This window comes from Aethalodelphis obliquidens, unplaced genomic scaffold, assembly GCF_003676395.1.
Source record: "Aethalodelphis obliquidens isolate GAN/ISIS:26980383/991018 unplaced genomic scaffold, ASM367639v1 scaffold45, whole genome shotgun sequence".
Taxonomy (NCBI): domain Eukaryota; kingdom Metazoa; phylum Chordata; class Mammalia; order Artiodactyla; family Delphinidae; genus Aethalodelphis; species Aethalodelphis obliquidens.
In genome coordinates this window covers 2,368,517-2,388,802 of record NW_020837989.1, presented here as the reverse complement: position 1 = coordinate 2,388,802, position 20,286 = coordinate 2,368,517, and the positions used below count along the sequence as shown (strand labels likewise).

At 40.7% G+C, this 20,286-nt stretch overlaps 1 protein-coding gene across 2 annotated transcripts in view; it reads left to right on the top strand.

Annotated features, from left to right (window-relative positions):
* SGCD (sarcoglycan delta) overlaps positions 1 to 20,286 on the top strand; it is a 414,508-nt gene that overhangs the window by 304,075 nt on the left and 90,147 nt on the right. For both annotated transcript variants that reach the window (XM_027081446.1, XM_027081445.1), the window contains exon 6: positions 2,816 to 2,888. In XM_027081446.1, coding sequence (XP_026937247.1) covers positions 2,816 to 2,888 — 73 coding nt within the window. The remainder of the gene's footprint in view (positions 1 to 2,815; positions 2,889 to 20,286) is intronic.

The following is a 20,286-nucleotide window of genomic DNA, read 5'->3' as shown; positions in this document are numbered from 1 at the left end:
TTTTTGGACAACTGTTCTGAATAAGTGTAATCTATGTCTTACTGTGTGCACCTACTTGGTACGGTCACCAGAGTTGCAAAATAGATCTTCTTTGACTTCAGAGATCTTACAAAATGATGGAAAGAGTGGGCATGAGAAAGAGGTGAAACATTAAGTGTTACAGCATTCTAGAAACAATTCAAATAATGAAAGCTGTCCATGGGCAATACTCATTGTCATTTGGGTGAGTCAGACAATTACGGCTGATTTGGAAAGAGGTAATGCTCTTTCTGTTGCAGCTTTCATGGAATTCTCGGTAGAGGAAGAGGAGATTTGAGCTGACACTAGAGAGTAGGGACAATGTAAATAAACAGAAGTAGCTCTCCTCTCCTTATTGAGATATATAATTGTTCCTTTAAATATGTAGATATAGATATTTTTAAATAGAGCTCAAATGGCTAAGAACTAAGCATCTCTAAGAATGTCAGAGAGAAGTCCCTGTTAACTACAGTAGCAGCAGATGGGAGTTGTTCAGTGACAGACAAGATGGCACTGGGAGATGGCTGAGGGCATGGTCTTGGGTTTCACACAGCTTAGAGCCACCCTCCGATGTGTCAGTCCCTGTCCTGTGACTTCGGCAAGCCTGTTTGATCCACTTGGCAGCCTCCACAGTGCCTTTGACCTAGGTGCTCCTCAAAGGATCCCAAAAATGTTGGAGAGGGGAAATGGATATTCTTCAAAACCAGATGTAATACATATGTAACAAAAGCTACAGTATAATTTGTAATCCACCCCATTCTTACTCAGTTACTGTATTAGTCAGAGTTCTCCAGAGAAACCGAATAACCAATAAACCAATAAGGTCTATACAGAGAAAGAGATTTATTGTAAGAAATTGGCTCACACAATTATAGAGGCTGAGAAATCCCACACTCAGCTGTCTGTGAAATGGGGACTTAGGAAGGCCAGTGGTGTAATTTAGTCTGAGTCCAAATGCCTGAAAACAAGGGGAGTCAATGGTGTTGATTCCAGTGTGGGTCGGCAGGCCTGAGAACCAGGACCATGGACAGCAGGAAAAGATCAATGTCCCAGCTCACAGGGTGAGGCAGGAAGGACGGAATACTTCCTCCCTCCACTTTTTTGTTGTATTCAGGCCCTCATCTGATAGGATGATGCCCACTTACATTGGAGAGAGCAAACTGCTTTATTCAGCGCACCTATTCAAATGCTAATCTCATCTGGAAACACCCTCACAGACACATCCAGAAATAATGTTTAGCCAGATATCTGGGCACCTTTTGATCCTGTCAAGTTGACACGTACAATTAAGCATCACAGTTATCAAGAACACAGTAAAGTTTCAATCACTAGAGCAAAATAAATAATATATACTTAATAAAACAGTGAACATTCTTATGAAATTTACACCAAAAAATGTATTTAACGGGGCTATGGGTACATTTTGAAAGGTACCTGTATATTTGAAATGATGTGATTTAGGATCTTGGAAAGTAAAAGTGTCTACGGGCAGAAAATGATCTTAAAAGTCCCCACGTGGAGTGTCTCTGTGCCAACTGGAACTGTCAGTTTTATGGGGTTGTTGCAGGGAATAAATGAGATATATCTATGATGGTATCCGGCAATGTGGTAGTCACTCAAAAATGTTAGCTGAGAATAATAGCTATTATTCACCAGAATGTTCTTTTAGTGACCATATATGATGTTAAGGCAGAAAAAAAATTCTGATTTTACTTACAGTGGTCTATTACTCATATCAGAAAGATTAAATATTTGCATAGTTGCTACAAAAGTCAGGAAATCACTTCATTCTCCTAGAGTCATTAGTATGTCGGGATAAACCTGGATTTGGAATAACAGTGGTTAGTAGAGGATTTCTAGACATTATACCAATGCAGGAGGATTCTAGAAATTCACACATGAATGCAAGATATTATTCCATCCCTTCTTACAGCATCAAAGAAGCACACTGAGCATATAAAAATAAACACCTTTACGTCAGGATAATGCCTGGCTAAGTTTAATTGAAAAACAAATATCCAGTGCAATTGTCTGTGATAAACTGAGGCTTAAATGATTTGAAGACACTTTGGGAGCAGACAAATTAGAGAATCACAATCTTTACGGCTGGAAAGGTTCAGCTGATGTTGACAGGTTGTAAAGATAAAAGCTTATATAGCAAAGTCAAGAGCTAAATGTCTAGATTGGGTCGGGGATCAATGTTAATACTCAAATTGTAGAAGCAGTGAACTTCAGATGATCCCTCATAGTGTTCTGAGTTTTCAAGATTATCGTGTAAAACTTGATTTACTGAAAAACTTTGGCCTAATCGTCCTTAGGCAAATACCTTACAGTCTTACAGTATTCTCTACCGTCTAACCCATTTCTTAGATGTTGTATGTGTTATGTGATTTGTGCCCCATGCTGCAGTAACAGAATTTCAGCTGCTGGTTTTCAAAACACTTCCAGTTGGGTGACTGTTAATAGTTTATGAGAGACATGAGTCAGACCGTGCCGTTTCTAGGCATCTTGTTTTGTTTTTTTTTTTTAAGCCAACATGGAATTTGCCTCATGGCCTGACTCTGATCTCAGCAAGAACACATTCAAAAGAGTTCCTTGTTTTTTCAAAGCCTGTTTGCATGAGTTGATTGAATGCTCTCCTAGCACGGAGACCTGCCCTAGAGCCAGTGGCAGAATACCTGTGTACTGGGTTGTATAAAGGATTCACTGCCTTTAGCTCCATTCATTGTGCTGACTGTGCCTCCCAGTGACACATCCAACTCTCCAACCTCTGTTTGCTTTTTTCTTTTGTTTACAGGAGCAGAGGGCACAGTGTTCCCTAAATCTATAGAGACACCTAATGTCAGGGCAGATCCCTTCAAGGAACTAAGGTAAACTTCTGAGTATGGTTTGCATTGATTAAGTGGCTGTTTGCTCTCTTTGTGCAACTGGTTGATGATCCATTTTGAATATCTATGATGTAACAGTATCATGAGTGTATGAACTGGGAGAGATTAGAAAGGATGTGAAGCTAAGCTACAACTAAGAGAAGATTTTCTCTGAGGACTTAAAGTTGAAAGTTTGGAGGAAGTGGTTGCCAGTCTTGTAGTTGTGAGATTTGCAGTGTGTATTTCCTGATGTATTTTGTGGTACCAAAATCCTCTCCCGTTAGAGAACTAATCGGTAATTTGTGCTGATCAGCCCAAAGAAAAGTGGTGTTTAAAAGAAGCTGAGCTGTAAATACAATACTTTTTTTTTTCTCTATCTAACAAGCTCCCCATTTTCTGGAATGATATGGTGCTAGAACTCCCTTCTGTGCGTATTCCATGTACTGGTGTTAATCAGATATCCATAAGCCTGCTGCTTTTAGCAGAAAAGGGCTCTGCGATGCCGTGTACTTACCAACAACTTATGGAAAGCAAAAAGGAACAATAGACATACTGACGGACAAACAGACAGAGATGTAGCCTAAAAACCATTCTTGCCACTAAAGAGCTATCCCCAGCCCTCCAAATGAAACACATATAAAATGGTATGATGATACAAATATAACTTTAATTTTCACTGTGGAATTAGAGCCATGAAGAATTCAGTGAATATTGGCTTTCTTCATTTCTCACAGTTCTTTTAATTAAGACCAATCATAAATCCTCATAAACATCCCTGAATAACTCTTGCATAAAAACATCAACTGTAAGCAAACGCACCTGTATTGCACAAGTCATACCTTCTCTTTCACAACCAGCCCCGAGATTTCTGTTTTGCGAAAACAACAGCAGCCACGTTGGAGCTTGCATTTCCCTAAACAGAAACATGTCCTCAGTAAGTGGAGAATATATCACCTCATTACAAAACCATAGCATTCCTGCCAGGCCTGTAAGTCTTTATGAATATAGGGAAATAAGTCGGGCAAAAGGAAGAGGATAATCGGTGGGGAGTGAGAACCTTTTCTTAGCAAAATCCCGTACACAGTGGGCTATATTTTTAAAATTACATACCACACTGTGACGTTTTACGTGTTACTGAAATAACCATTTTCACCAGGTCTTCCAGAGGCCAGAAGTTGCCTGACTCTCTGTCAATTAGATCCTGGGTTTCATATTAATGTGCCAAAGCTGGAATCTTTTAAGCAAATCCACCCAAGGAAATGTGCATTTTAGGTCCCTGAGAGAGCTCATTCTCTGAGAATGCACTGCGTCCTTGTGGCTATGATGTAAGAACTCTTTCAAGCAGGCTAATGGGTGGCCCAGTGCCCTGTCTTTTCACAGTCCTCTTTAGGAGCAGGGGGTTTTATCTGGGGGGGAGGGGGGTTGTTTTTTACAGAACTAGTGAATGATTTGTGCTGATCAGCCCAAAGATAAGTGATGTCTAAAAGGAGCTGAACTCTATCATTTACCACAATGTTCATTGCAGCTCTGTTTACAATAGGCAGGACATGGAAGCAACCTAAGTGTCCATTGAAAGATGAGTGGATAAAGAAGATGTGGCACATATATGCAATGGAATATTACTCAGCCATAAAAAGAAATGAAATTGAGTTATTTGTAGTGAGGTGGATGGACCTAGAGTCTGTCATACACAGTGAAGTAAGTCAGAAAGAGAAAAACACTGTATGCTAACACATATATATGGAATCTAAAAAAAAAAAGGCTTTTTGGTCAGAGATTCTGCCACAAAGCACCATTAAAAAAAAAAGGTCCAGAGGGATGGAGAAGCTAAGTCATCACATTCTAGGCTCCTGACTCAGTTCAGGCTATTACGCATCAACACAGTGTGAACAGGGGCAAACAAAAGACCAACTTAAGAATTACATACTAAAGTCTTTTTGTGCTGCCCTTATTTATACTTAGACTGACTTCTCAGATAAACAGCTAAAACTTAAATATCCATCCATGTCCCTCGGCTACTCAATCAATCAAACATGAGAAAAATGACATCTATTTTAGAGACCTTCTCTTTGGGGATAATTTTTGTTTCCTCAAACCCCTTTCTTGGCTGCTGGAGGGTTTTTTTGTTTGTTCTACTGTTGTTTTCTGTTTGCTTGTTTGTTAATGAGAAGCAAATTTTAGGCCTCTGACGTGTCTTCCTGGAATATCTCAGCTCCCAGCTAAAGGAATGGTAGCTTCCTCTCTGTGAGCATTTTGGTTCACTGCTTTTCTTATTAGAGTTACTATAGTTACTATATTTGCCGTATTTGCTTAAGACATTTGTAAATAATCCAGGGTTGAGCTGAAAATCACAAAAGAGGGTTTTTTCTCTCCAGACAAACAAGGAGTGTTGGTAAGGTCTGCGCCCAACACCCAACTCAGGCGTATTTGTAGACTCTGCTGCTGCAGGGCAATTCTGAAATCATGACGTATGGCTCTAGATTCAAGACTGTACTTAAAAATGTACCAGGCACCACCCCCATCCCTCTAATAAGAAAAACTAACTTTGAATAGAAACTAGATTTGAATAAATTCATGACTTAAAATTTGAATATTTTAAATGTTCACACAGTTTTGTTTTTTTTTTTCCCCAAAGTCTATGTAAGACAAATGGAAAAAATCCCTGATCTCAGGCTGTGCCTGATCTGGGACTGGAAATAGGCCATTCAGTTGGACATAGGTATTTTCTGTAAGAACAGAGACTACCTTTGAATGACTACCTTGCTCTAAGCATTCTTTTCAACTGTGAAGTTTCCTTGTAGGATTCTGATCCTACCAGAATAGGAAATGGACTGTGAAATCATATTTCCCAGTTGTATGCCATGACAATTGTAAAAGAAAGGAAGAAGGTTATATGGACCAATGTACACAGACAGCCAACTCTGTTCCCCTAAATATCACTAAAAGCTTGGAAGGAACCACAAAAAAGCAAGAAGCCAGAAGGTCTTCATAAAAGAATTCTTCATCAGCAGCCGGGCTGATATGCTTTTACTCTACCTTCAATTATAACAAGGGTGGTGACCTGATTTTCCATTTCAGTGTCTATAAGGAGCTGTTTCCCAAGTGGTTTTTTTCAGATTCTTTCCCCATATAGGTTATTACAGAACATTGAGTAGAGTTCCCTGTGCTGTACAGTAGATCCCTGTTAATTATCTATTTTATGCATAGTGGTGTGGATATGTTAATCCCAAACTCCTAATTTATTCCCCACCCCCAACTTGGTAACCATAACTTTGTTTTCAAAGTCTGTGAGTCTTGTTTTGAAAGTAAGTTCATTTGTATCATGTTTTTTAGATTCCACATATCAGTAATATCATATGATATTTGTCTTTCTCTGTCTGACTTACTTCACTTAGTATGATAATCTCTAGGTCCATCCATGTTGCTGCAGAAGGCATTATTTCATTCTTTTCTATGGCTGAGTAATATTCCATTGTGTATATGTACCACATCTTCTTCATCCATTCCTCTGTTGATTTAGGTTGATTTAGGTTGCTTCCATGTCCTGGCTATTGTAAATACAACTGCAATGAACATTGGGGTGCATGTGTCTTTTTGAGCTATGGCTTTCTCTGGGTATATGCCTAGGAGTGGGATTGCTGGGTCATATGGTAGTTCTATTTTTAGTTTTTTGAGGAACCTACGTACTGTTCTCCATAGTGGTTTTACCAATTTACATTCCCACCAACAGTGCAGGGAAGGTTCCCTTTTCTCCACAGCCTTTTCAGCATTTATTGTTGTTTGTAGACACTTTGATGACAGCAATTCTGACTGGTGTGAGGTGATACCTCATTGTAGTTTTGATTTGCATTTCTCTAATAATTAGCGATGTTGAGCATCTTTTCATGTGCCTTTTGGCCATCTGTATGTTTCCCTTGGAGAAATATCTATTTAGATCTTCTGCCCATTTTTCTGATTGGGTTGTTTGTTTTTTTGATATTGAGCTGCATGAGCTGTTTGTATATTTTGGAGGGGTAATCCGTTGTCAGTCGCTTTGTTTGCAAATATTTTCTCCCATTCTTTTCGTTTTGTTTATACCAAGTATTTTTTTGACACTTTATTAAGAGTCAAGGCATGTGATAAATACTTGAGATGTAGAGTTAAATGAGTACTCAAATAATTTATAGTTAAGGAGAATAAGACAGAAAGGAACCTCAAAATACAAGGTAATGAAATGTAGGATAGATGTATGAACCAAATCAGAGGAAACACAGAGAATTACAAAAACCTACCTAAGAGAGTTAAATAAGGCTGCCCAAAGGAAGTGACATTTAAGTTGCAAGAAGAAAAAAGATAAAACCCGAAAGTACACCTCAGAATTCAACAAGTGTGGTTCTCTACAGCCTTTTAATGTAGGGGAAGGTACCCCAACATATTTCTCTAGCTCCCAAGAATGTTACTGTGTTATTGACAAACACGAGGGATCGTAATTTCCTCATGACAGTTGTCTTCTTTAAAAAATTGGGTGAAGGCAGTTTCAAATATGGTCGCAAAAGACTAGAGATTGTTACAAGCTTCAAAAATCAGTATGTGGGCTTCCCTGGTGGCACAGTGGTTAAGAATCTGCCTGCCAATGCAGGGGACACAGGTTCGAGCCCTGGCCTGGGAAGATCCCATATGCCACGGAGCAACTAAGCCCGTGCACCGCAACTACTGAGCCTGCGCTCTAGAGCCCACGAGCCACAACTACTGAGCCCACGTGCCACAACTACTGAAGCCTGAGCGCCTAGAGCCCGTGCTCCACAACAAGAGAAGCCACCACAATGAGAAGCCCGCACGCCACAACGAAGTGTAACCCCCACTCGCCGCAACTAGAGAAAGCCTGCGCACAGCAATGAAGACCCAGTGCAGCCATAAATAAATAAATAAATTTATTTATTTAAAAAAAGAAATCAATATGTAATTCAATTCAGAACTGAAAGATTCACTGATAGCAAACCCATTCTACAGCCCCAAATAAATAAGGTATTACTTTGTTACTGTTTATGTTTCTCCATAATATTACCAGGGTTTTAATGACAAAGCTGAAAAATGATGATACATCTGTTACTCCCAATAATGCACTTGAACGTTTTGCAAATTTTTTTTTTTTAACCGGGTGGGTACTCAGTCTGGCTCCTTTGGAAATATGGGAATTTACAGTTTGTGTGTCTTATAGGGAAACAGGGATTAGACAAGCCTCCCACAAGTTGACAAAAATGAATTTATTCATTCTTTAATTGTATTTTAAAATGTCTATAGCCAGCTAAGTGTTTATGGGCTGTCAGTGGTTTATAAATTTAAGTGGCAAGAACAGTCTGTCAGAGCTTCAGGGCTCATTTAATTTGGGGCTTGGCAGTCCTCCTCCACTTCTTTGTCCTCTTCAAAATTCACAATACCAAAAATAATGGCTCGACAGTCTGATTTTTAAAAATGTACACACACAGGTAAAGAGAGAGAGACACACACAAAGACAGAAATACAGAGAAAGAACAGGTGGGAATGGGGGAAGGGAGAGAAGAGGCAAGAAGCTGTGTATTGAGCTTTTAGCTATGGTACATGGTGAAAGGGGGAGTACCATTGTAGAAGAAATCTTTAAATTATCTCCCTTTTAAACATTTTGCAGACATGTTCTGTAATTTTCTTCCCTCTCTTCCACCCCCAACTCCAAATACTTAGACTAAGTTTTTTTAGTTTTGTTTTGCATGTATGAGATTTAGAATTATTTGATCATATAGCACAAATATTGAAGTGATTCAAAGGAGAAATGAAAAAAAAAAATGTAGTGGACCAAATAATAGCAGTTACTTACTCCATGGCCTTAAGAAATAGAATAATGGTGAAGCAGTGTCCCTGTTGGTCAAGAGCCTGTGCTTTGAAGCTATCCTGCTCTGGCTTTGAATTTGGTACCCATGCCTGTGTGCTTTGTGAACTTGGGCAAGTGTCTTAAGCTCTCCAAGCCCCAGTGCCTAGAATGGAGGAAAAGCTCACTGAATACTAATTCAACACATGTTAGCTATTGGGAGGACAGGCAAGCAGCTTTCTCTCTCACAGGGACACAAGAACTCAGATGGGAGGGGAGTTCCCAGAGTTTAATATTTCTTTAACCCCTAAAAAGTTTCCATCAAATCATGGTGACCAACAATTATTTCTCAATTAAAGACAAAAGGAAAAAATCATTGAGTACTTCCATCTACTATTAACTGCATTTTATATAAGAGAAAGGATATAAGAATATAAGAATAATATAGATAATAATATAGAATAAAAGACAGTCTCATAATTGAATACAGGACAGTCTCATTTAACTATATTAACATGTAATTGTATTGCCTCCATTTTCTCATTTTGCCAAAAATGCTAGTGACTACCTTACAACTCTTCTCTTCACACATTTAGTAGTGCCTGCTGAGAAAAAAAAAAAAAAAAAGATCTGAAAGCCACAGGCTAGGGCTTAATGAGGCCCACTTGACTTTAATATTGTCCTGTTTGAAATCCCAAAACTATTACATCTTGCCCATCTTCCAAGACCAGTCAATACATATATATGTCCCTTTTCTTCCTCTTCCTCCTATATTCCAACATGCAATCATTATTCTCTCTTTTTTTTTTTTCCTGTTAGTATCAGTACTAGAGTTTGAATTTATCACTGTATTTCACTTTTCTACCTTATCCCCAACCTTTCCCCCCCGGGTGCCTTTCACCATGGTTCTATTAGTAAATATAAGGAGAAGCACAAGAAGTAAAGTAAAAGTGATACTTCCGTATTTGAGTTATCGCCACCTTTCCCTTTGCCTTGTTTATCAAAAGCTCTTATTTTGCACATGTAATAGAAATTACAGCTTAAAGAAATTAAACCCATGAGTCTGTATGCATCTCCTCTGTACATTATGATTCTACCGTTAGAGACCAGAGAATGATAAGATGGCAGATAACATCACAGGGAAAGCTGAGGCTAGGACATAGGGAAAGTCCCATTCAGACAGGAGGAGGAAGTAGAGATCTTGTCTGTTCTGGTCTCTGGTGAATTGTGGGAAGAAGAAGACAGGAAATGTAGGAAAAGCAGGTGGTGAAATATATGTCCTGATGACCTTTCTTCTCTGGGTCATAGAGAGAAGAAACCAATTAAGTAGATTTTAAGGAAAGGCAAAAGCAAAGGGTCATTGTACATTTTCATGTGGGATTCTAGGAGGAAGCCAACTTGTAGGGTGGTTTCACAACCCCCTGGAAAGAGAGGAAAAGAGGACCTGGGTCAACACTCTGGAATCTCCGTTAATTCCAGGCGCGGGGGAGGAGGGAAGGCAGTTCGTAGAAGTGTCCATGTGGTATGTTGAGGAATGCACATGGATAACTGATGGTGCAGGCTGACTGGTCCTGGGGAGCGTCCCTGCAGTGGGGCTGAGGGCTCCAAAGAAGACAATCCAGTTTGGTGCAATGGGAGACCTGCCCAGGTCTCAGGGTCTACCAACACCATTCAGTCCCGACTCAGTGGATACTGCTGGAGCCCAGAGAGAGTTTATTCAATGAGGACTTGGGCATAGGGGTCTAGCCTGATGCAGATCAAAACAACATCTCCCGGAATCTAAACTTGCTCTGTTCCTGTCACCACGCGGTCACATAAGCCTCCTTCTGCCGTATCCATAATGATATCTGAAAGAGGGAGAGGAAAATTTAGACTAATTATTTATCCTAATGGGGAAGTTGAAACTTTTCAATTACAGAGAGGATGCCAGAATAGATTTCTTTTTTTCCCAACAATCCATAAGGATAAGTTTGAGAGAAAAATTAAGTCAGGTAAAAACAATAAAGAAATGCCATTTGTTTTCGTGGATGAGCATGGTTTGTACATTGGCCAGCTTGCAATACAGGGCATCATTCCAGTCACAAGTCATCTTACATGACTTTGCCTAGCTTCCAAATCTGTGAGTCTTGCCCTCTGTCTTGCAGGGACCACTGGGTATGAGCAAAAGGAAAAGGTGCTTTCAGAATCCATCATCAGATGCCTGCGATTAGTGTTCATTTCTCTGCAAGTTTTGAGTGAGCATTGATTGGAATTGTAGTCCAGATCTGATGCTCTCAACATACTCCCCAAAAGTGGTCCTGGATTTTTAATCTTTTTAAACCGATAAGATATTGGGGGAAATGCCTTAATAACCAAAACATTTCACAAGCCTCTCTCTCAAAATCATTACTGGACTATCTACGAAAGCTAGAGCCATCAGCCTTGTTCAGTGAGGCACCTGATGGTCCATTAATGGCCGGCCCATTTTTGTCTGAATTTGAGAGAGGCCCATGTTTATCTGAATTTGAGAGAGGCAACTCGACACATTGTTAACATTATCTAAGACAAGTGGCTTTTATTTAAAAATTAAAATTATATCCTTTCGATTAATTGTTTAACTTAAGGTTTAAAATGTGAAAACAAATCATTCAGCAGGTAAAACCATAACTGGCAGGGGTGTATAAAATTGCACTTTTATCCGTGTTGTCAGGGCAGGCAGGACATCATGAAAGAAGTGCTAACAGCCTTCCAGCTGTTTAGAGCAGAATGGGCACGTGTGTATATCTGCCCAAATTCCAGAGTCGGGGCTCCCTTCTGCCTGAACACAGAGCATCTTGACTTTATTATTGTTTCTATCTTGATTAAAATGTCAGCAGCTGCCATGTATTATGTAAGATGTGTGGGGTAGATTGGTCTATTATTCTTGAAAAACACACAATTGCTTTAGAATCTCTCTTTTTCCCCCCAAGTAGGATTGCCCTGCTCGGTGGATAGACAGAATATCTTGTTTAATTACACCCTTCATGATCCTGGCTTGAAGCCAGGCTTATTTTATTCCAATTATAACCTTTTCAAAACAAAGAGTAATGGGAGTTTAGAGGAACAAGCTGACAGTTTTTACCTGAAATAAGTTGGGAACTAGAAGTAAATTAAAAAAAATAAAAAAGCCAGCCAGAAGATTCTTAGTCCAGAATTTTCCATGGTTTGTTAAAACATACAGTTGACCATTGAACAATGCGGGGGTTAATCTGCGCATAACTTATATTTGGTCCTCCGCGTCTGCAGATTCAACCAACCATAGACTGTGTAGTGCTGTAGTATTTACTATTGAAAACTATCCACGTATAAGTGGACCTGTACAGTTCAAACTTGTGTTGTTCAAGAACCAACTATAGTATAAATGAAAGGAAGACCATCTCAGAAAGAACTAAATAAATTTGCCTGACTTCTGGCCTTGAATTATGTGCCAAGTTGTGTTAAAGGTCACTTCTTTGTTTGCTATCCTTCATTGGCTCCCACTGACTTGAAGATAAAAAGACTCACGTACCACCTTAAAGTGGTTGATCTGGCCCTGCGTGATGGGCCCAGCCTCTCATCTCCCATTACCCTTTCCCCTCCTTCCAACCTTTTGTTATTTTTGTTTCTCCCTCTGCCAAGACTTTCATTGCCACAGGCAGATAAGAATGGTGTAGTGAAAACAGTGTCTCCGGTTTCCCATGAGGACGTGAGAAGCCTCCAGTCCCAGACCCGCTAATCTGTGACACCAGCCAGACGCCGCTGGAATGGGACCTGTTTCGTACTAACAAAGCAACAAAAGTTGAAACAGCAAAGGCCCCTTATGGACCAGGACCCCCTATGACAAACCCCCCTGAGAACCAGTGTTGTTGAACACAAGTTTGTGTGCCCGGTGCACAGTGAGGCCAAACAAACTGAAATGTCAGAGTTTGGAGCAGAGATATGTTTAGTGCAGGGCCAAGGAAGAGAATGGGTGGCTTGTGTTCAGAAACCCTGAATTCCTTGATGGTTTTAGGGGAGAAGTTTTTAAATAGGCAAAATTTGGGGTGCAGGCTGCAGGGTGTGGGACTTTCTTCTGATTGGTTGGTAGTGAGGTAACAGTGCGGTGCTCCAGGAATCTTGTGCTCAGCTCTACCTGTGCGGGGAAACTTAGTTCCCGCAGAAGAACTCAAAGATACTATTAGGTATATTCCTTCAGAAGGAACCAGGACCTTGCCCCATCGCTGCACTAGTGTTGGGGGGAGTGGTGTGCCCACAGGTTCCTGCTCGGTTTCAGTAGCAAAGTTGAACCAAGAGAATACTGCTTCTTGGATTCACAATCTATTTGGCTGTCCTCCAGAGGCATGCCTGGACACGCATCCTCTGGCTGGTGAAGACCAGGGGGAATATTCTCACTGGTCACAAAGCCAGGCTCTCAGGACACAGAACAAGACGAAAGGAAAATCTCCTCATACCTGTGGTTCTCCCCCTTGTGACAAGTGGCACAAAAGACAGAGGCAAGAGAAAAAAAATGACCACCTGTGGGAGGAAAAGGAACAGTAGAAAACAAGAGTTCTCATAGTAAATCTTTACCAAAGTTGCTGCACCGAAGGAACTTATTCACACATATATTTTCTCCTGCTAATCTAAACTTGAAAAGGGACAAGAAGTTTTTACCTTCCTCTCTCAACCTACAGAGTACTGCAGAGTGAAATCCAGGAGAGCTGACTTTGGTAAAAATTATTAGCTTTCTGTCACTTCTGCAAGTTTTCTGGGATCTCATCTATAAGCTCCAGAACAAGTGTGGTATCTCAGAAAGTTCTATCTGGGTTGCCAAAACTATGGGAAAGGAAAAATAATTTTTCCGCTATCTTTCTAGGTTCTTGCCTGAGACACTCCTGTAATAAAAGACAGATTAATACAGAAAAAAATGTTCAACGATGTGTATACCTCCTGTGTACATGGGAGATACCCAGGAAGACTGAGTAACTCCCTGAAATGGCCCAAGCCAACACCTTAAATATCATCTCTAGTGGAAAAACAGAAGGTTTGAGGGAGGGGTACGGGGGAAGAGGCCAGTTATGGGAAGTTATCAGGAAAAGCACAGTAAGCAAAGGTAAGGTTATTCTGCAGATTTAAGTCATTGCCTTCTGCATTGATGAGAGTTTCTAGAAATTTAGTCCTCCTTCTCTACCTGGTACAGAGAGGGAAACCCCTTACAAATGGAGATTTTCCTTATAAATGTAAGGAATGTCTCTTACAAAAGAGTAACATCTGCTTGTTTTTCAGAGCTTCTCCCATGTCTGCTATTTCTTAAAAATAATCAGCCTAAAATAATCCTTATGCCAAAGAGGCATATTTTGGGATGGTATATTCTGCTCCCATTCACTGCTTTTCTTTTTCTTTATCTTTGTGGGTGTGGGTCTTTTTTGGTCCATTTGCCGTAGTTGTGTTAGCATGTCAGGAAGAAGCAGAGGTAGACATATGTGTTGAGTTCACTGTTTAATCAGAAGCCTCCTCAATTTGCAGGCTACAGCCATTCTCCCTCGGTTTCCTCTACAGTGCCATAGAGGCCGCACTTAGAGCCTTGCTATTCCCTTTTCTTGAAACATTCTTCTCTACTCTTTCTGAATCATCCTATTCATCTTTTAACTCTCCGTTTAAAGTTCACTTCCTAAGGAAATCCTTTTTGGCACACCCCAGGATCATACCGGTCTCCCTGTTAGCCCCTATACGTAGGCCCTGCACATCTTCATTTTCAGATGTCTTCCACATTTGCCATTGCCCACAGAGGGGTTTAGGTTAGGTGAATCATCACAAATTCATTCCCTCCAGAAATGTGTGCTCAGCCAGCAAAATGATGAGTAACTGACTCTTTGACGTTTGTTTGTAAAGGAGAGCCATTAAAGTCTCCTGGAGTCTCTAATTTTGGCCATATACTTATTTATCCCTTTTCTTTCTTTCTTCTATTCATCCTAAGTCATTTCCAAAAGAGAATACTCTCTTCTTTCTTTTACAAGCAGTTTCAAAACTTTAGATTTCTCTTTTGCCCAAGCGTTCTGCTATAGTCACACTGCAGTAGAACTTTGCTTTAACGTGAAACCTCTGACCTACAATCCCTATTCATTTCCTCAACCATGGTTATCATAATTCATAGAGGAATCAAGTCTTCTTTCACCCGGTTCTGCATTTCATCATTGCTTCCTATTCACAAAGGAAGATTAGTTTCCAGGTCTTTGGATTTTTTTCAAAAATACAACCTGACTCATTAATGATAATTTTCCTTGCCTGGTGTCTGAGTTCAGGCACGCTCATTCCGGAATAACAAAGCACAGACGAATTTGAAATCCTTTGGCAATCCAAGCGCATACCCCTAACCTTGAATAAAAAATAGATGCTAATAAATGCAGGGTCTTAAAAATGTGAATTATAGTCATTTCACACTTCATGGCAGCTTCATGCTGAAGAAATAGCTTAAAACTTAATTACGTTGCTTGTCCCTTCATTAAGTGCAGATGACATTCCGCGGATAAATTTTGGCAATGACATCTGAGGAAGGGAGTTGAGAAACTCATTAGTTATTCATGATGGAGAATATTGACCGTGTACTGATTAAAGGAAAGTGTTGACACCCTTTTTAACATGATGCATCTGTCTGTTCATTTATGGTTCTCTCTGTAGTCCCCATGGAAAGCTCTTTGGGAAATGAGGAAAATGCCCTTCAGCATTTGAATGCAGATGTATATAAAATGTGCATGATGAGTGAGATTAAAATGGAGAGCGGGAGGCCCTGGGCTTCTGATTACCCGCCCCTGCGAATGACTGGGCTGCTCTGTGAGGACCGTTTGGGAGATACACGACCACAATGGATTGAATCCATCCTCCTCTTGGCACCTGAGGAGCTATTATGCTACATTCAGTATTTCAGTGGCTCATTCCAAAGCTAGAAGTCAGTTCTCAGTGAATGATGCATGGAGGGTTTTGCCTCCTGTCACATAATAATCCCGTAGCTTGAGCCAAGCAGTGACTAAGTTAAGTGAACCGGCGAAGGCACAACCACCCTCTCTTTGTGTGAGGGGCGATATTCTTACAGAAAGCTAATTTTGCTCTTTACTCTAATGACCCAGAATGGCTAAGAAGTGAGGGCAGCAGAACCAAAAGTAAGATATTGCACCATAAAGAAGTGTTTTCGAATTGTCTGAATTACCTCCCTTGAGAGCCATGAACTTCCTGTCACTGAGAGACTCAAGGCAAGGGGAACTGTCCAATCAGGACTGCTATAGAGGTGTGTCAGGCATCAGAAGGAGGGAAGGTTTTAACTAAACCACCTTTCAGATCTGCTCTCATAGGAAGATACTAAGATTCGGGCTTCTAAGTGCTATTCACAGATATGATTTTACTAGGGACCTCTCATTAAGTTGAAATTTCTCGAAAAGTTCTATTCATTGAGTAGTTGAAGGTTAGAATCTGTGACCAGTATCGATGGATTCCTTTTCACTTTTCCTTGCACTGTGGGTGTTTGAAGAACAATTCAGATTCTTTCCATGCTTTGTAAATTTCAAAGTGCTTTCACAAATACCCTCTCCAAAACTCCCTTAAGTGTGATGAGAGGGATGGACTTCATTCCTATTGTACAGACGGGGAGACTGAAGGGTTAAAATATAACACTTGGCTGTTGGGCATAATGAAGAGATCCTGTCCTTTCTCAGGGCTCAGTCAGATTTTGAGGTTTATCAGAGTCTCTGACACTGGTGGCAGCATGGAGTCAAGGTTAGGAGCAGAACTTTCAAGTCAGACCGCCAGACCCTGGATCCTGGTTTTGCCACCTGCCAGCGTGTGCCTCTGGGCAAGCTTTTAAAACCTCTCTCAGTCGCCGTTTCCTCATTTATGAACAGGCGGATAAAAACAGTACCAACTGAGAAGGACTTGTGAGCCGTGAATGGCATGACGTATATGAACTACTTCCCACATCACGTAGAACCTAGGACTTAAATGTTAGCTCTGGGGCCTCTGTTGTTGAAGCAACCAATTATTACTCATTCTTTTTTTTTTTTTTTTTGCGGTACGCGGGCCTCTCACTGTTGTGGCCTCTCCCGTTGCGGAGCACAGGCTCCGGACGCACAGGCCCAGCGGCCATGGCTCATGGGCCCAGCCGCTCCACGGCATGTGGGATCTTCCTGGACCAGGGCACGAACCCATATCCCCTGCATCGGCAGGTGGACTCTCAACCACTGTGCCACCAGGGAAGCCCTATTACTCATTCTTGATTATGACCAAGGAGTCTATCCAATGATAGGGTGGTTTTGCTATATCATATGCCTCACAGATTATGGTCAGCAGGTTAATAGCCTATTTTGTACCAATCAATACAGTCCAGACAACAGTGAAACAAGTATGAGTTGATGAAATTGGCCAATTTTAAAAGTGAACTCTGACCCTGCTTTTGAACTTTTCTTATCTCAAAGGCATTTGCAGTCTATATTCAGCCATGAGAGAAGCAAACTTTGTCCTTAGGAAGAGAAAACTGAGACTTAAGCATTACACAGACAAGATGAAGTGGAAAGCATTATGGTTATGGATGAAAAGATTAGTGTTTTAAAAACACATACAAAGAGCTTTGGATCTTTTTCTGAATTTAATTGCAGTGTGGTGAGTGACAGTTGTGAAAATGCGGTTTAAAAGGGAAAATAATAACATTTAAGTATCAAAATATTTTAAAAATCCACTAATTCTAACTGTAGTGTAATTCTAACTGTAGTGACCAAATACTCTCTCCCTCCTGGCTCCTTCAGCCATATGCGTAGGAGGGAGAAAGTGGCTTAGACCAGCTTCCCTGGAAGACCTGACCAAGCAGAAAATCCCAGAAACAAGAAGCCTCATCTGGGGACCTTTCATCCCATTTGCCAGCTACCACCAGGAATCAATGGCTCTTTCATAATCCTAGCAAGAAAATGAAATCACAATTAAACTCTTATGAGATTTTGTTTTTTTTCTTTTCTAATTTTCACATTGACTCCTGCCGTTTATATATATATATATATATATATATATATATATATATATATATATACATATACATATATATGTATGTATGTATATCCTTAAAGTTTTTGATCCTTCATTGCAGTATACCATTAAGAGTTATGTTGTTTTCTTCCCCCTGAAGGCCACAACAAGTGCTTGTTTTTCATGTGGGTTGGATGGATTTTTTTTTTTTTTTTTTTGCGGTACACAGGCCTCTCACTACTGTGGCCTCTCCCATTGCAGAGCACAGGCTCTGGACGCGCAGGCTCAGCGGCCATGGCTCACAGGCCCAGCCGCCCTGCGGCATGTGGGATCCTCCCGGACCGGGGCACGAACCCGTGTCCTCTGCATCTGGATGGATTTTTATCTCATAACCACAGGCTGCTGCTAGTGAACCTTTGCTTCCTGTCTGCAACCTATTGCTGGGCAAGATTTACCTGTAAAGATATAGTGGCTGCTGTGGCTTTTCTAGTAGAATAGAAATAATTCTCTTTGGTAATAACAGTTAGTTGGACACCCTATGACCATGAAAAGCAAACCCCAGGAGGATTTTCCAAAGGGCTGGTGTCACTTGACAAGACTCTCTGAATGAGGTCTAGAGGATGAATAGCACACAGGTCAAAATGCTGATCTGAGCATCCTTCTCTTCCTGGTACAGGGAGGGATGACCCTTACAAATGGGGATTTCCTTTATAAATCTAAATGTCTGTTACAAAAGGATAACTTCTACTTGGTTTTCAGAGCTTTTCCTGTCTGCTATTTCTTAACAATAACCAGCTAAAAATAATCCTTAGGCCAGAGAGGCATATTTTGTGATGGTATGTCTGTCCCCCTTCAGTAGCAGGACGAGCCCCAAAATTCAGCTTTCTGGCCACTGCCTTACTGATATTTTGCCACAGGGAAACGTCTGTTATTACAAACACAACCACAGTATGAGAAAATGCACGAAAACAGATGAATAAAATTTACTCGTCAGTCACAGCCTGCTAACCTCTGGGCCTAATCTCAGAATGGAGATTTGCTAGAGCCAACCAGAAAGCATGAAACACTGCTCTCTGTGGCCTTTGGCATCATTTGTTCACTTGTTTGCTGTTTATCTCCCTTACTGGGTTGGAAACGCTAAGCCAGTGAGTCTCATATTAGAACCACTTAAGTTTAAAAATAATTCTGATTCCTAGTCCCTGTTCCAGAACAATTCAATTAGAGTTAGAGGTGCAGCCCAGATGTTAGTATTGTTCAGAGTGTAACCGAATGCAGGTTCGGCTACTTGCAGCCCAACAGCCAATAAAATCGAAGGGCAAGCTTTGGCAGGGAAGAAAGGTACTTTATTCAGAAAAGACAGCAATCTGGAGAGATGGTGGACTTAATGTCCAGAGACCAACTCCGAAGATTCTGCTCAGCCATGACAGTCTTTAAAGGGAAAAGGGGTAACCATCTCCGTTCATCATTAAGGCAGGAGGTCAGATGCTTCGTCATTTTTCCATTGCGTGCAGACCTGCTGATTTCTCCCCATCTTCCTTGGGATGCTGTCTTGCCCACGTGGTCCACCTGCAGTTGGATGTTCTCTTGCCCGCATGCTCTGCCTGCGGATTTACTAAGGGGAAGCTAGGGGTAGAGAGTCAGTCATTGTTTAACTACTTAAATCTTCATTCTTACTCTTTCTAATCCAGGAAAGGAGTCAACAGGTTAGGTAAGGTGTTGCATATATTTAGTAAATCAGAAATCCGGAGCTAAGTTAACTGTTGCCTAATGATCTCATCTTTATGATTAAGGTCTAAAGAAAACAGGGATGATTAAAAAGGAAGGAGGCAAAGGACCTGCTTACAAGAACATGCCTGCTGATTCCAGGGTGTAGCAACAGTTAAAAATTGGGTTCCAAGAGGATGGGTACCATGTCACACACCCTCATGGCCATATACACACCGACTGTTGTAAACTCTGAAGCAGTGCCTTGCACATCATTGGATACTCAGTAAAAGTTGAATAAGTGGGTGTCTGCAGAGATGGAAGGATGGGCGGGTTGAGTAAGCGAATGAATGAAAAGAAAAAATCAGTGATTATAAGTTACTGGAGTTAAGTTCTTAAGATAATTGTTATTAGATCACTGTTTACAGTTGACCTTATAATAGTTGAGATTCTACGTACCACCGTGCCAGAAAAGATCATTAGAGGTTTTAGATGAGTATATAAAAAAGTAAATAGCAAACTGCAGGGTACACACATCATCTAGAAGTGGAATTTACTCTGCCTGCCTTAAGGCAGCATTCATCTCCCATCTTGGCACACTCCCATCTCTACAGAACAGGCAGCCGCTACATCAAAAGTAATTGTTCGTTATTATTTCCTCAGTGAATCATGTTTGTCTGAAGGGAGCAGAGATAACAAAGAGGAAATTATAGTTTGTGTGGAGTGATATGATTGCTTGTAAACCTAGCAATGAAAGAGACGTGTATGCAAGCAATTGAGAACTCTGTCTCTGTCCTCCAAATGCAGAAAATGGGCAGAGTGAGCAGTTTATGCCCTATTCACGTTTTAATTGGAGGTGGGAGAAAGACACTTCACTGTCTTCCACACCTGGGCAAC